The sequence below is a fragment of the Bufo gargarizans genome, chromosome 1, assembly GCF_014858855.1.
Source record: "Bufo gargarizans isolate SCDJY-AF-19 chromosome 1, ASM1485885v1, whole genome shotgun sequence".
Taxonomy (NCBI): domain Eukaryota; kingdom Metazoa; phylum Chordata; class Amphibia; order Anura; family Bufonidae; genus Bufo; species Bufo gargarizans.
This window is the reverse complement of record NC_058080.1, coordinates 226,989,704-227,005,690: the sequence shown is the minus strand read 5'-3', so window position 1 is coordinate 227,005,690 and position 15,987 is coordinate 226,989,704. Positions and strand designations below refer to the sequence as shown.

The 15,987-nt window shown below is 41.4% G+C and overlaps 1 protein-coding gene across 1 annotated transcript in view; it reads right to left on the bottom strand.

Moving 5' to 3' along the window:
• Nucleotides 1–15,987, bottom strand: part of COL25A1 (collagen type XXV alpha 1 chain) — a 423,067-nt gene that overhangs the window by 48,442 nt on the left and 358,638 nt on the right. The window contains exons 22-26 of the mRNA XM_044277438.1: nucleotides 14,383–14,427; nucleotides 13,198–13,275; nucleotides 12,625–12,648; nucleotides 9,813–9,857; nucleotides 8,100–8,144 (exon numbers count right to left, since the gene is read on the bottom strand). Coding sequence (XP_044133373.1) covers nucleotides 8,100–8,144; nucleotides 9,813–9,857; nucleotides 12,625–12,648; nucleotides 13,198–13,275; nucleotides 14,383–14,427 — 237 coding nt within the window. The remainder of the gene's footprint in view (nucleotides 1–8,099; nucleotides 8,145–9,812; nucleotides 9,858–12,624; nucleotides 12,649–13,197; nucleotides 13,276–14,382; nucleotides 14,428–15,987) is intronic.

Here is a 15,987-nt window from a genome sequence, read left to right as displayed (position 1 = left end):
TGGGGAAGAAATTTGAGAATTTCATTTTTTTGTCTAATTTTCCATTTTAACCCATTTTTTCCACTAACAAAGCAAGGGTTAACAGCCAAACAAGACTGTATCTTTATTGCCCTGACTCTGCCGTTTACAGAAACACCCAATATGTGGCCGTAAACTACTGTACGGCCACACAGCGGGGCGTAGAGTGAAAGGTGCGCCGTATGGTTTTTGGAAGGCTGATTTTTATGGACTGGTTTATTTACACCATGTCCCATTTGAAGCCCCCTGATGCACCCCTAGAGCAGAAACTCCCTAAAAGTGACCCCATCTAAGAAAGTACACCCCTCAAGGTATTCAAAACTGATTTTACATACGTCGTTAACCCTTTAGGCGTTGCGCAAGAGTTATTGACAAATGGGGATGAAATTTGAGAATTAGATTTTTTTGTCTAATTTTCCATTTTAACCCATTTTTTTCCACTAACAAAGCAAGGGTTAACAGCCAAACAAGACTGTATCTTTATTGCCCTGACTCTGCCGTTTACAGAAACACCCAATATGTGGCCGTAAACTACTGTACGGCCACACAGCGGGGCGTAGAGTGAAAGGTGCGCCGTTTGGTTTTTGGAGGGCTGATTTTTATGGACCGGTTTATTTACACCGTGTCCTGTTTCAACCCCCCTGATGCACCCCTGGAGTAGAAACTCCCTAAAAGTGACCCCATCTAAGAAAGTACACCCCTCAAGGTATTCAAAACTGATTTTACATACGTCGTTAACCCTTTAGGTGTTGCGCAAGAGTTATTGACAAATGGGGATGAAATTTGAGAATTCGATTTTTTTGTCTAATTTTCCATTTTAACCCATTTTTTCCACTAACAAAGCAAGGGTTAACAGCCAAACAAGACTGTATCTTTATTGCCCTGACTCTGCCGTTTACAGAAACACCCAATATGTGGCCGTAAACTACTGTACGGCCACACAGCGGGGCGTAGAGTGAAAGGTGCGCCGTTTGGTTTTTGGAGGGCTGATTTTTATGGACCGGTTTATTTACACCGTGTCCTGTTTCAACCCCCCTGATGCACCCCTGGAGTAGAAACTCCCTAAAAGTGACCCCATTTTGGAAACTATGGGATAAGGTGGCATTATTTGGGGGACTATTTTTAGGGTACATATGATTTTTGGTTGCTCTATATTACATTTTTGTGAGGCAAGGTTACCAAAAATTGAGATTCTGAAATTTCATCTCCATTTGCCATTAACTGTTGAGGAACACCTAAAGGGTTAATAAAGTTTGTATAATCAGTTTTGAATACCTTGAGGGGTGTAGTTTCTTAGATGGGGTCACTTTTAGGGAGTTTTTACTCTAGGGGGGCATCAGGGGGGCTTCAAAAGGGACATGGTGTCAATAAAAAAGGCCATCAAAATCGGCCTTCCAGAAACCATGTCGGTCCTTTCCTTTTGCGGCCTCCCTTTTACTGATACAGCAGTTTACGACCACAAATATGGCATTTCTGTAAACTGCAGTATCAGGGTAATAAATATTAACTTTTGTTTGGTTGTTAACCCTTGTTTTGTTACTGAAAAAAACGGATTGAAATGAAAAAGTGCCAAAAATTGAGTTTTTGGCACCGTTTTCATTTTTTTTTTTAACCGTGTTAATCTGGGGGGTTAGGTCATGGGATATTTTTATAGAGGAGATTCTTACGGACGCGGCGATACCTAATAAGTCTACTTTTTTTTATAATTATTTAGGTTTTTGACTATATTATCCTTTTTGATACCCAAACATTTTTTTGGTATCTCTAAAGTCTAGGTGTCATTTTTTTTATTTATTTTTTATCTGATTATCTTATGTGGGGGCTCATTTTTTGCGGGACGAGCGGACGGTTTTTCTGGCACTATTTTGGGGGCTATATGACTTTTTGATCGCTTGCTATTAAATTTTTTGTTATGTTTGGTGACAAAAAAAAATCTTTTTTTGCACTTTTTTTTTTTTTTTTTGGACCGTGTTAATCTGGGGGGGTTGGATCATGGGGTATTTTTATAGAGGAGATTATTACCGACGCGGCGATACCTAATATGTATACTTTTAATAAATTATTTTAGTTTTTTTGGGTGTCTCAAGTCTGAGAACCATTTTTTTTTTTATCCCATGTCAGTCCTAAATTGGGATATAAATTTAGTACTCCATGGAAGTGTGATACTCCCTGAAGCAACCAATAATGCAGAGGCCCGGATGATCGGGGCACGTGTCACATTGAGTTGTGGTGTCCTTCCGTATCCCCCTCCTGTGACACACTCTGCACCTTTTTTGGGTTCGTCCCTTCTTTCCAGTATGGGGGACCACACCTGGAAAGTGTTGGCCAGGGACGATCCGGGCGCCTACAGTTCCCGAGGTACTCCGGCCTGCTCTTTCCCGGTCCGAAAAGATCAGCAAGTGGCAGCACCCCTGGGGGGTCTAGGGTCACACAGCTGTGCTGTGGACCCCAGACACCCTAACTAGGGTGATGCAATGAAAAGTAAAAAAAACTAACTTTCCCTTTTTTTCCCTGCCTAACCCAAACTTTCCCTAGCTGTCCCTATGTACCTGATGGGGGGGTGCTGGTGGCAGAGATCGGGTCCTGGGGGCACAGATCGGGTGCAGGCAGCGGTGCAGCGGTGGCAGCAGACATGTGCAGGCAGCTCCTCTCTCCTCCGGCTCCGGAACACAAAAGGAGGAGGAGAGGAGCGCCTGCCTCTTTTGAATCTGCCGCCGGACCGCCCACTGACCAATCAGAAAGCGATCCTGAGTGGTGATGTCACCATCACCACTCAGGATCGCTGGATGGTGATTGGTGGAGTGAAATCACACCACCATCACCATCCTGTTCCAGGTTATCGGGTCTTCAGAGACCCGAATAACCCGGAAACGCAGAAAACCGCAGGTCTGAATTGACCTGCGGTTTTCTGCGATCACCGACATGGGGGGGGTCACAGGACCCCCCGGCGCATTTGCCCCAGGTGCCTGCTCAATGATTTGAGCAGGCACCGGGTTCCGATCACCGCCCGCCGAGCGGCGGTGATCGGAACCATTCATGACGTACCGGTACGTCATGTGTCCTTAAGTACCAGGACATCATGACGTACCGGTACGTCATGTGTCCTTAAGAGGTTAATCCACTTGTTCGCACAGCCCGGCTTCTCTTCTGTCTTCATCTTTGCTGTGCAGTAGGAAAAGGACCTGTGGTGACGTCACAGCGCTCATCACATGGTCCGTCACATGATCCATCATGTGATGGACCATGGATCATGTGATGGACCATGTGATGAGCGCAGTGACGTCACCACATGTCCTTTTCCTCACAGATGAAGGCAGAAGAAAAACCGGGCTGCGCGAACAAGTGGATTAAGGGGAGTTCAATTTAAATTTTATTTTTTTAACCCCTCCATCACTATTGTACTAAGCATTCTGTATTAAGAATGCTATTATTTTTCCTTATAACCATGTTATAAGGGAAAATAATACAGTCTACACAACACTGATCACAAACTTGAACTTCTGTGAAGAAGTTTGGGTTTGGGTACCAAACATGCCGATTTTTCTCACGCGCGCGCAAAACGCATTACAATGTTTTGCAATCCCGCAGAAAAATCGCACATTTTCTCGCAACGCACCTGCATCTTATCCGGCCCAAAAACATGAAGCCCGTGTGAAACAGGCCTAAAGCTTGCATAGAGGAGGTAATGAATAGAATGGATGTGAAGAGGTAGAGCCATTTACACAGAGGATTGACTGGTAAGACTAATCTCTCCATGTAGTCTGCAGCAGCCAGAAATCAACGTAAGCATTTATAAAAGAGGATTATAACTCCCATCACCTCATGCAGGACACAAGCACTTCAGGAATAATTCAGTTATTAAAGTAAATTATTGTAGACATGTTGTTAGAACACTTAGAATTACTCAAAAATTACGAGTAACATTCTCCATTTGTAACACTTTATGACCCATCATCTGCTGTTTTATTTCGTACAGTATTTGATTATATTTGTGAAGTTATATTCAGAATTATCCTAAGAATCCATTTCTATTAACCAAAACAGTGGGGCAGATTTACTACTTCTACAGGAGGGGTAAACATGGGGCCAGATTTATGAAAGTGTCTCAGGCTGGATGATGTATTTGGTGCAGGGATAGATACTTTTGTATGACTTCATATTGACTTCATTGGCCGAGACGCAGATAATTTCTTTTAACCAAATTGTGCAACATTTTGGAGCAATTCACACCAAAATCTATGTGCACTCACATTAGTAAATGCGGGCCAGTATATCAACTGTTTACTTGAGATATCTGCTGCAAGAAGAGTGATGGGAATAGCATTATTTTCCATCATTTTACAGCAATCATCCCACAAATGACAAAGATGTTCATGATGTGTCTATTAAATGCAATCTCCATATGATAATTTTCCAAATCTATGTAATGAATAATTATATACCTTCAAACCTTTCCACTCTGCGCAAAACGCTCTGCTCCCACCTTACACTGAATTTAATATTGAAGGCATGTGATGGGAATTAATATATTGATGAGAATGGGGCTGTACATGACTAATATGAGTCTACATGTGAAAGAGTAATAGCAGAGACGGTGGAAATTTGTACGCAGAGGTAATGGTTGTTTAGCAGGTCTGAAATTAGGGCAAATTGGGCAAACAAAATTTCTAAATTTTCAAAAACACTGATTTGCATTACATAAAGATTGTGACAATGGTATACATTTTCACGGTCACAAAGTCAAGGTGACGCGTGGTATTCCCAAGGGCACAAAAAAACTATATATTGTCTACAGCCTGTCCCCAATAGGGTTTGAGGTGGCCTTCAATGGGCGAAGTAATACTTTTTTTTAATTTTTTTAAAGGATTTCCTTTTTAAGACAAGTGAGAGTTTCAACAGTTACACTCTACCCAATAGCATTTGTAGACATGACAACTGACTATGGCATGTGAAAAAAACAATGACGTAGTGGAAACCAGGCATGGGATCCAGCCGGTTCTCTCCGGTTCTGCCGAACCGTTTGTTAAAATTACAGGCGGTTCGCAGGACCGGTGAGAAGCAGGGATCCCGACCCGGTCCTGCAGCTGCGCCTGCACCAGTGGCGTAGCTATAGGGGTGGGGGCGGAGCGGAAGCCGAGAGGAGAGGCCCTGTGTGACGCGCACTGTGCAGGGCAGCTGGGCAGGCGAAGTGAGGAGGGGCCGGGGGAGCGGCTTCAGTTGAGGTGCGACGCAGGACTTAGTCACGTACCTCACTGTGACCTCCTGCGGCGGATCTCGCGAGATGACGCGATGACGCGGCGCGGGAAGGCACAGTGAGCGAGGCATTGGTGACCGCCTGTACCAGGATGCCACAAGCTGTGAAGGAGAGAGAGGTAAGTATTAATTATTTCTCCTAAGCAGGTGCCTACTCCACCTTCCCCTCATCCTGACCCAATGTTTAGATTCTTTTAGCCAAACAAGAGTTATGGATGGGGTTGATGACAATATTTAAGGTGGCCACACACAGGGAAACACATCTATTTTGCCCACAGAGTAAGAGCAGCTTTTTTAAGCGGTACTCCACTATGTAATGGCCCCCTCTTTATTATTAATATAATGGCCCCCTCTTTATTATTAATGTAATGGCCCCCTCTTTATTATTAATGTAATGGCCCCCTCTTTATTATTAATGTAATGGCCCCCTCTTTATTATTAATGTAATGGCCCCCTCTTTGTTATTAATGTAATGGCCCCCTCTTTATTATTAATATAATGGCCCCCTCTTTATTATTAATGTAATGGCCCCCTCTTTGTTATTAATGTAATGGCCCCCTCTTTATTATTAATATAATGGGCCCCTCTTTATTATTAATGTAATGGCCCCCTCTTTGTTATTAATGTAATGGCCCCCTCTTTATTATTAATATAATGGCCCCCTCTTTATTATTAATGTAATGGCTCCCTCTTTGTTATTAATGTAATGGCCCCCTCTTTGTTATTAAAGTGGGGGCCATTATATTAATAATAAAGAGGGGGCCATTATATTAATAAAAAAGAGGTGGTCATTATATTAATAATAAAGTGGGGGCCATTACATTAAAAATAAAGAGTGGGCCATTATAATAATAATAAAGAGGGGGCCATTATATTAATAATAAAGTGGGGGCCATTACATTAAAAATAAAGAGGGGGCCATTATAATAATAATAAAGAGGGGGCCATTATATTAATAATAAAGTGGGGGCCATTATATTAATAATAAAGAGGGGGCCATTATATTAATAATAAAGTGGGGCCCATTATATTAATAATAAAGTGGGGGCCATTACATTAAAAATAAAGAGTGGGCCATTATAATAATAATAAAGAGGGGGCCGTTACAGTAATAACAAAGAGGGGGCCGTTACAGTAATAACAAAGAGGGGGCCGTTACAGTAATAATAAAGAGGGGGCCATTATATTAATAATAAAGAGGGGGCCATTATATTAATAATAAAGAGGGGGCCATTATATTATCAATAAAGAGGGGGCCATTATATTAATAAAAAAGAGGGGGTCATTATATTAATAATAAAGTGGGGGCCATTACATTAAAAATAAAGAGTGGGCCATTATAATAATAATAAAAAAGAGGGGGCCATTACAGTAATAACAAAGAGGGGGCCTAAGGCTTTTTAAAAGTTGAGTGGTATGTGTGTAGTGTATATATAGTGTATTTGTGTGTAGTGTATATATGGTGTATGTAAATATGTCGTGACTGTGTTGCATATATATGGTGTATGTAAATATGTGTCATGACTCGTGACGCGCTGCGTATCCACCGCTGAGTAGGGAACCTGTTGTTAAAAATTTGAATCCCACCCCTGGTGGAAACCATATCAAATTTCTAGTTGTCTTCTTCAGAGACTTTTCTGTGTTGAAATTGTGGGGTTATTATAATGTATTTCTTACAATTAACAGTAAGGCTAAGTTCACACTTCAGTTATTTGATCAGTTATTTCCATCAGTTATTGTGAGCCGATCTTCCCATTACACCTGATCTCTGAGTAGGCCTCACTACTGGTTTGGGCTCACAATAACTGATGGAAATAACTGACCAAACAACTGAAGTGTGAACTTGGCCTTAAAGATGTCATTAGGTAAAGAAAACTGAAATGTGAAAGCTGCTATTCCAGAACAGGACATCACAAATCTTTCCAAATTGGATTAAAATCTGATGTCTATTTACTTCTGTAGAACAAATCCCAGTCTGTTGGTCTATTTGCTGCAGTTGAGCGGCAGCTCCACAACGCAACCGGAAGTTTTCCATTGCATGTAAACAGGGTTGCGGAAACCCCATTCAAATCCGTGAGATGTGGATTATTAGTGGATTTTATGCAAATTTAAGTACGATGTGTGAACATATTCTAAATTATTATGTGTCTGAAAAACTTTAGAGCTGACAAAATTAGGGTAGGGGCACACAGGTAAAGGCAGGGGGGAATTAATATTCTCAGCGTGTATTTGCCCATGTAAAATCTGCAGTGGATTACACGACCAGCCATGTGTAAGAGATCTGAGCAAATGTCATCCATATGGTATGGCATTTTTTTGCACAAAAATCAACCTGCGGTGTGGATTTTAAAATCTGCATCGTCACTTTCTGTTGCGGATTTTCACCACACATTTCACCCTTTTCATTGTACAGGAGTTAAATTCACAGAAATATCCACATGTGGATCTTGCAGTGGATTGGCCACAGCGTTTTTCTGTTTGTGCATCTACCCTACTAAAAATGAAAGTTCCAGTAATGACCTGCTGTTTAGCACAAAACTAAATTAAAGGAATTGTATAACCCTTTTATAGAGCAAGAAACCCATACTACTCCGCTGAACGGGAGACATTTACATCCACTCGTATCAGCGAGTACCTTCCCATGCATTGTTACCCTGCTCCCACAGTTCACGGGGAAAAGGGTTCACGTAATCTGAAACCATATGAAAACCTTTGATGCCTTCTGCTTCCAGTGGGGATGGCCCACCCTCATTCTGAGAATACTTATTCAACCCCTTTTCTATGAGGATTTTGAAAGTTTGTGATTGATAAATTAGAAAATGCTTTACCTGCTCCCCATCAATTCCTGGAGGTCCAACAGGGCCTCCCTCTCCCTGTAGAGACAATGTAGATTACCGTGAGCTTAGCCTTTGTCATTACACTTTTAACATTTTAAGGGATGATTTCATGGCACTAAGTCAGTGTAAAACCGCCACGTCATATAAAGGAGAAGGAGGGCACAATAAAGATGTTACCACTTCATCTGAAATCTCTTGACACAGCAGCCCTACACTGACTACAATTGCATGTTTACACCCCATGGGAAAAATCCCACTCCCAATAGTGATATCCGAACATCTAATGGTAAATTCATTGCCTATCATCACAATGTTCACTTGTAGCTGCTTTTGAATTGTACATGTATTTGATACTTTGTGCTACTTCTTATATGTAACCTATTGTATAATGCATGGGGGGGGGATGCTACATATACATAAGTATAAAAACTGACAAGGATGATATATTAGTGCTAGTTCAGAAATTATATCTCTCCATATTTAACATTTGTAAACTTATTAGAATGAGAAAGTTGCACTGTAAAGCATCATGTCTCCATAAGCTATAAGACAGGCCACAAATGCAGCTAAATCATCAACAGTTTAAAGAGTCAAGTAAATAATGCAATATAAAGCTCTGAATGCCGCAAACCCATGGACACCATGCACAAAATGCAGTACAAAACTGTATCCAAAGTAAGAGCAATTTTAGGATGCATAGCACATAGAGGCATAGAGCTTCGTGGAAGACTCTGTTGTTGAGTCTAAATAGTTTTTCAATTATTTTCCTTAAAGAGGTTTTCTGCTCCTGTGAGTGCCGGGGCCTTCTCGCAGCTTACCAAGCACAGCTGATATACAATGTACTGCCCTGTGCTTGGTAACACGGAGAAGGCCGCGGCGCTCACAGGAGCGCTGATTCCTTCTCAAACAGCTGATCGGCGGTGATCTTGGGTGTCACACCCCCACTGATCAGATACTAATGACTTATCCTGAGGATAGCTCATCAATATCAAAATTTTGGAACACCCCTTTAAACAGACGATTCAAGAATTTTCCACTGATATACTATCCTTAGCAAAGGAATGGAGCCTATTATGTGTTCTTAAAGGTGTTTTGCCATCACATACAATGGGGGCATATCGCTAGGATATGCCCCCATTATTTGATAGGTGTGGGTCCCACCTCTGGGACCCGCACCTACAACGAGAACGGAGCGGGGAAATTAATGGAGGGCGCACTGTGCAGTCACCCTCTATTCATTTCAATGGGGCTGCCGAAAATAGCCGAGCGCTGGCTCGGCTGTCTGCCCTATAGAAATGAATGGGAGCTAGGGCCATGCGTGCTCCCATTCACTTATGGGGGCAGCTCTTGGTGGTGGACTGAGCAGCCACAGCTCTCTTCCAGCCACAGATCTCCCCGCTCCGTTCTTCTTGTAGGTGCGGGTCCCAGAGGTGGGACCCGTACCTATCAGACAATGGGGGCATATATTAGCGATATGCCCCCATTGTATGTGTTGGGAATACCCCTTTAAATACTGTACCTCTATCAGTAAAGTATTAGTGCGTTGTTTCATTGTACTGCACAAAATCAACTCTAGAGGGCAGCAAAGCACTAAAAGCAACATCATGCAAAGAAAGAACATACTCCTAAAGTATACTGTACAATCAAAATCCACAAAGTGTACGACTGTGTTTATAACAATTAATAATAAATACTGAAAAACACCTTTGATCCAGGCAAACCAGGAGGTCCAGGGGGTCCAGCAGGTCCCTGTTAATTAACAAAAAGCATTTTATTACATACTATTTTTGTACTCTGTAATGCCAAAAACAGCAGATGTGGTTAGGTGGTGACATAATGACATGAAATTTGTTAAATGCAACACATGGAGCTGTGACAATAAATGCGGAGTCCAGACAATTTTGTAATTTTTCTTAAATGGGACAAACAAAGGACCTGAAGGTTTCTTTAAGTCTTTTCAAATAACAACTCTGCCACCTATCCCTATATGACACCTGTCTATGAACTCAAGAGATCTTTTCCTTAAAGTTTTTGTGGCCGAGATGCTTATTTAACCTACAAGTGCATCTCTGGGTTACATAGGCATATATTCCATATCTCCTCATAGACTTTAAGCTCTTGCGAGCAGGGCCCTCAATCCTCTTGTTTTTGTTGACTTGATTATTGCTATGTGATTTATGACTCTGATTGTATCACCAGGTGATGGGCAGCACACAGGGCAATTATTGGGAATGCTCCTTCCCGATATGTTCCCCAGTTTTCAGCCTGTGTAAAGGGGACTTTACTGACTTTACTTCCTAATGTGGGGCCATAGTGTTTTCTCCATTCCTTTTCTGTTCTATTTAGGCTACTTTAACATTGGCAGCCAACTGTTCCGACCAGCAGTTCCGGCAAAGAATAACGAGAACCAGCCTGACAAAAACCAATGCGTGCTGAGGTTTTTGTCTTGACGATTCTCATCATAATTGGTGAAACATATTGCTCGAGATACCCATAGTCTATAATGTCTGTACTTTTCCACCACCAAGAAAATCACTAGTAAGTTGCTACTGCAAACTAATAAATACATTATCAATTTTTTTAAACTAAGAATAAGATCACACTAGATATGATCACATTTTTTGAAATTCATTTTAGGTCATTATCATCACAGGCAGGATGAAAATGACGGATATTATCTATACATAAATAACACAAAATCTACCAATCACAATAAGTGACGTCAGAGCATGCCTAGAAAATTATCCCATATAAATGAATTAGTCCCTTCCAGACTATTGTGTCTATGGCCTTCGGTAGCTGCTCTAGAGGATATCTCTACATGCTCAGGGGCGTAACTATAGGGGAAACAGGGGAAGCAGCTGCTTTGGGGCCCTGACCAAGAAGGGGCCCATCCAGGAAGAGGAGGACTAAAAGACTTTGTCAGGGCCCCCTCAAAAGTATTACACAATGAAATTATATACAGTGACAGTATAGACAGTGTAGAAAACGGATGGAACAGCTGTCGGCCCTGGTCTGAGAGAGCGATCTTTACTAGCCACAGGAATGGAGGGCGGCATGAAAGGAAGGGGTTGCGAAAAAATTACTGGAGGAGAGGGGCCCCATTCAAAAATTTGCTGTGGGGCCCAGTCATATCTATCTACGCCACTGTACATGCTGCTAAGACTAGCGCAGGCAAGATGGCAGTCCCTATAATCATGTTTAGGAAATGGGATAAAAAATCCACAATTAAAATATAAAAACTGATTAGAAAGAAGGATGTGTGTTGCTATCTGGTTTTAACTGGCAGAAAAAGATTATAGGTGACACATTTCCTTTAAAGCTCCTGAGCCCAAAGGCTAAACACGGAATATGGCCATCACCGCCTATGTACCATATAATATTAGGATACGTTCAGACGACAGAATTTTCACACAGATTCCACACTAAAATCCACATGAAATCCACCTCCCATTAATTTCAAATGGGAAATCTGTGCTGCTGTTAAAATGCTGCAGATTTCTTTCCATGCAAATTTAAAAACTGTCTCGTGGAAGAAAAAAAAAAACACGTCATAAACTGAAGCTTATTCCATGCTGAATCTGTGTGTGCATTCACACACAGATTGACCCCATTGAAGATCCGTGGCATAACAAAGTGCAACGAGCAGCAGAAATCCAAGATAAAGCCTCTTGCAAATCTATGGCAGATTTTCCAACCTAAATGATCTGTAGTGTGAACATAACTTCAGTGTCTTTATATGTAGAGAAGACTCTGGGCCCCTTCATGTACCAGGGATCTACATACACCCTTAGGCTACAATTCGCATTACAGTTAAAGGCTATGTACACCTTTCATTTTTTTTGTGATTGCATTTTACTCATTTTGAGCTCAAAATCATCTTTTGAATTGTTTTTTATTAAAAATATTGAGCCATTCTGTCGCAAAGGGTTAAGAATAGCTGTTCGAATAGTACTTTCACTTTGTGCCAGTCATCTAATAAACCTTATCTAAATTACCAAAAGGTCCTAAACACTTATTTAAGCCCCATTCTTATCAGTAAGATAAGGATTGAGCTATAATGAGTGTTTAGGATATCAGAGATAAGCTGTCTGATCTGACGGAACAGAGTTAAAATTCTGAGCCTGCTACTAGAGAATCTCAAGGCTGTATAGAGACAGGGGTTCTAAATTTTAATAATGACAGATTGAAAAAAAATCATATTTAGCTTAAAAGGAGTACAATAAAATAATAAAAAAATGCCCCAAAAGGTGTACATAACCTTTACAGTACTGTAATTATCAGCCAGTCTGAGATGCTTCTATGTATGTACCTTTAAGACCTTAATAGTTAGTAAGTTATATCTACTATTTTCACTGTGTTATTAGCCCTTTTATTAGTGACATTAAACTTAGAAGCAGCAGTGGCATTTAGTATGTAGTGAATTTACAGAGATGTGCGATTTTATAATGTCGCTAGATAACAAGCATGCAGAACCACACGTGACACAGACGACCACTCCATGCAGGTTGATTACCGTAACTGTAATGGCAGTAATCCTCTGATGACAAGCCATAGTGACAAGAAATAACATTGTTCTCATTATTACATCCTGCTAGAATAATATAAAGCTTTTCTTTGCTAATACAAATGTACGATAATTAAGCAGTTAAGAATTTGGCAGCATGATAAATGTATACAGGATGTGTTCCAGCCCCCCGTGGTGACAACCTCATTCTACGGAGTTTAATCCGACCGCTTGTTCCCAAGTGAACCGGAATAAAATTGTAACTGCCATGTATAAAATACTGCTCAAACTAACTAGCATTTCAAGCTTGCAATAAATCATGTGGGTCCTCGGCAGATGATGTCAGGCAATTATCCAGAGAATATCTCTATATTACAGCCAGCCAACAGTACTCAAAGAGACAGTAAAGGAGACAGAATGGTTTAAGGACTGCCAGAAAGTCGGTGTGATTCATGAACTCTCATGGAACGAACACTTGATAAAGCTACCTATGAAAGGAAGCCCAGTTCTCCAAAGAATAGTGGTCATAAACCAAATATTCCCTAATAGAGATACATTAGCCCAGAACATCCAGTGTCTTACCTGCAATGCTTCCTGAATATTTCCATTGTAATCTATGATTTCCGTTGCTCCTTGATCGCCCTTTTGGCCTGGGGGTCCCTGTTTAAAAAAAATGTAGCCCTTATATTACTGTTGACATACATTCATAAGTCTCTCATGTCAAAAACCCACTTGATAAAAAAAAAAAGAGAAAAAAGCCAGACATATACTGTATATAATTTCTTTGTACTTTTGAACCTTTTACATTGACTAGAAGGCATCATTGCTATAGGTGCCACTCCTTTTCCCTAACGATAGGTGTGTACCTACGTATAGAGCATCCTCCTCTCTACAAGCACCATAAAAATAAGGCGGAAACCCACTCAATAGTCACACTGCAAATGCAAAGAATGAAAACACACTGGGCCTTTACACTTAGAAGACAGGCCATATCTGTTTTCTTATGAACCCTCCGTTTACCAGTATATTTTAACGCTCTTAATAATTATGCTTTAGGCTTCCTTCACACATGAGGGTAGGGAGTTGATATGTGACCTGCACCAGTTTTAAGGCATAAAAAGTCATGATTTTGTCTGCACACTGAAAAAAAAAAAAATTTGTTTAATTTTGAAATGTCTGCTCTCGCAATCTTTCAAAAAAGAACATGGTGTTTAGCGGAATCGGTGGCACTTCCATGGCCCAACAAATTATAATGTATGCTACAAATTGGTGTAACTTATATAACACACCTGCAGCATCTCATAGCAGGGGTAGACTTCAGAAGACATGCAAACTGTATTAAGAAGCCTGTGCTTTTTTGTGTTGTATTCCTTTTATTTAGACAATTTGTACCATGTGTTTTTCTTAGACATTTTCCAAGGCTTATAGAGAGGCCTATGGGACAATAGTGTGTATTTAAAAAAATGGATCTATAAAAAAAGCCCTAAAGAGAAGAATTATTTCATCATTGGCTTTCAATAAAAAAAATATATGGTAAAAAATGCTGAAAAAACTCCAGGACAGATTCTGTAAAAACACAACATTCTCCCTAAAAAATGTTATGTGTGAAATCACCTAAACACAAGTCAGAGGTAAGAGTTTTAATTTCTGAAATACATTAGGTGAGGTGAAGAGTATGTCCACCTTTTTGAACATATTCAAGGCCCCGGAATATTACCTGTACAGTGCAATCCAGATTAACATATGTAATAACAAAATGAAACTTACTCTGGGACCAGTAGGACCTGCATCACCGCTGCTTCCGGAATCTCCCTAAAATGACAGAAACTGAAACTTAGCAAAAACTATTTAAAAATCACTTTATCATATAAGACAAAGTCATGCTGCAACACAACATACTTCAAGGAGAAACAGCGTCTGACCCATAGAAGTAAACCTACGACCAGCTCCATGACTAGCATTGTCACTTAATCATGGATTAAGCAGCTGTCTATGGTGTGTGAACATAGCCGTACTGGTGGCTTCATGTCATAATCCTGGGAACAGCTGACACAGACATTGAAAATACTGTGGAAATTAGTCAGTGTCTCTGAGTGAAGTTCCAGTAAGACATCTAGGGTCACCTGGCTTCTGTGTGCATCATGATTAGTGTTCTACTGTCCCTTACTGAAATCATCACCACTATAAGTACATTCCCATTTTATAAGGACATGTTTAAAGTGAAAATGTAAAAAAATATACACTGTATACACATTTGCTAGAAGGGTGATGGGACTGTAACGGATCTCCTAGCACCCCGACCGGGTACCTCCATCGATAGATGCTCCTAGTGCTTTCCGAGGACTCCAAGCACTCCACTTGACACCGTACGCCCTGCAGACCCCACGAACCGCCGCAGCTTGGTTGGGGTCTCACCGTCCTCCACCCACGCTGGACCTACGACAAGGCTCCAGGCTCCAGTGGGTGAACCTCTCCTACAGCCAGAGAGCAGGAACAGCTCTTACAAGAGCTAGTAGTTATGCCAGGGGAGTATAGCAAATCTTCAGCGTATAGCAATCCCCCAGTTTGATCAGTTATCCAAACACCAGTCTCAGCATGATGAAGGATAAAACAGGAACACTTTATTGAGGGCTACCCGCCTGTATTTATGCAGGTCCCCATCTGGTGGCCACGCCCTTAGGGGACCAGAATGGAGACTGCGACACAGGACAGATATGCAGAAATTCAGGATACACAGACACAACACATCCCCACAATGCATCATGGTTTCCTCCTCTCTGCCTAGCGACACCCGAGGAGCAATCCAATTATGTCTCAGGACAAAGGGAAAACACCAATACACACGTGGAGACAACAGGACAGGAATCACCACCCAAACACACAATGGCACACCCTCCCAGCAAACACAGACATTTAACATATCCCCAGATAGCTCAAGTCTGAGTGCATATCATTAGGTGAATGGCACTCAGAATACACGAATACAATAATATTAGCTATCTGGGTGCCCTCACATAACATACAATTTAACCGAACGCATAATAACATAAAACACAATTCCAAAGACAGATTTAAGCTGTGCGGCCGGCCTGTTTTCTTTAAAGTTAGTATGGGCCATAATCCTGAGGCAAGAGGCTAGCAACCAGCCCCCTCCAAAACACCGTGGCGAGGTTGGTTTCGTCACACATCTCCCCCTTCCAGGGAAGACTAACCAGATACCTGACCTCACGGTCAGTACCTGAGTTAGTCTGGCAGTCCAACCACAACCCCATACTGGACCTGTTGAATTTTGGGGCCTGGCTCTGTTCCGTATGTCCCCAGCTGTTGAGTGGGCATCTGCGACTCCTTGCTGCCTTGTGGTTCTCCAGCTTG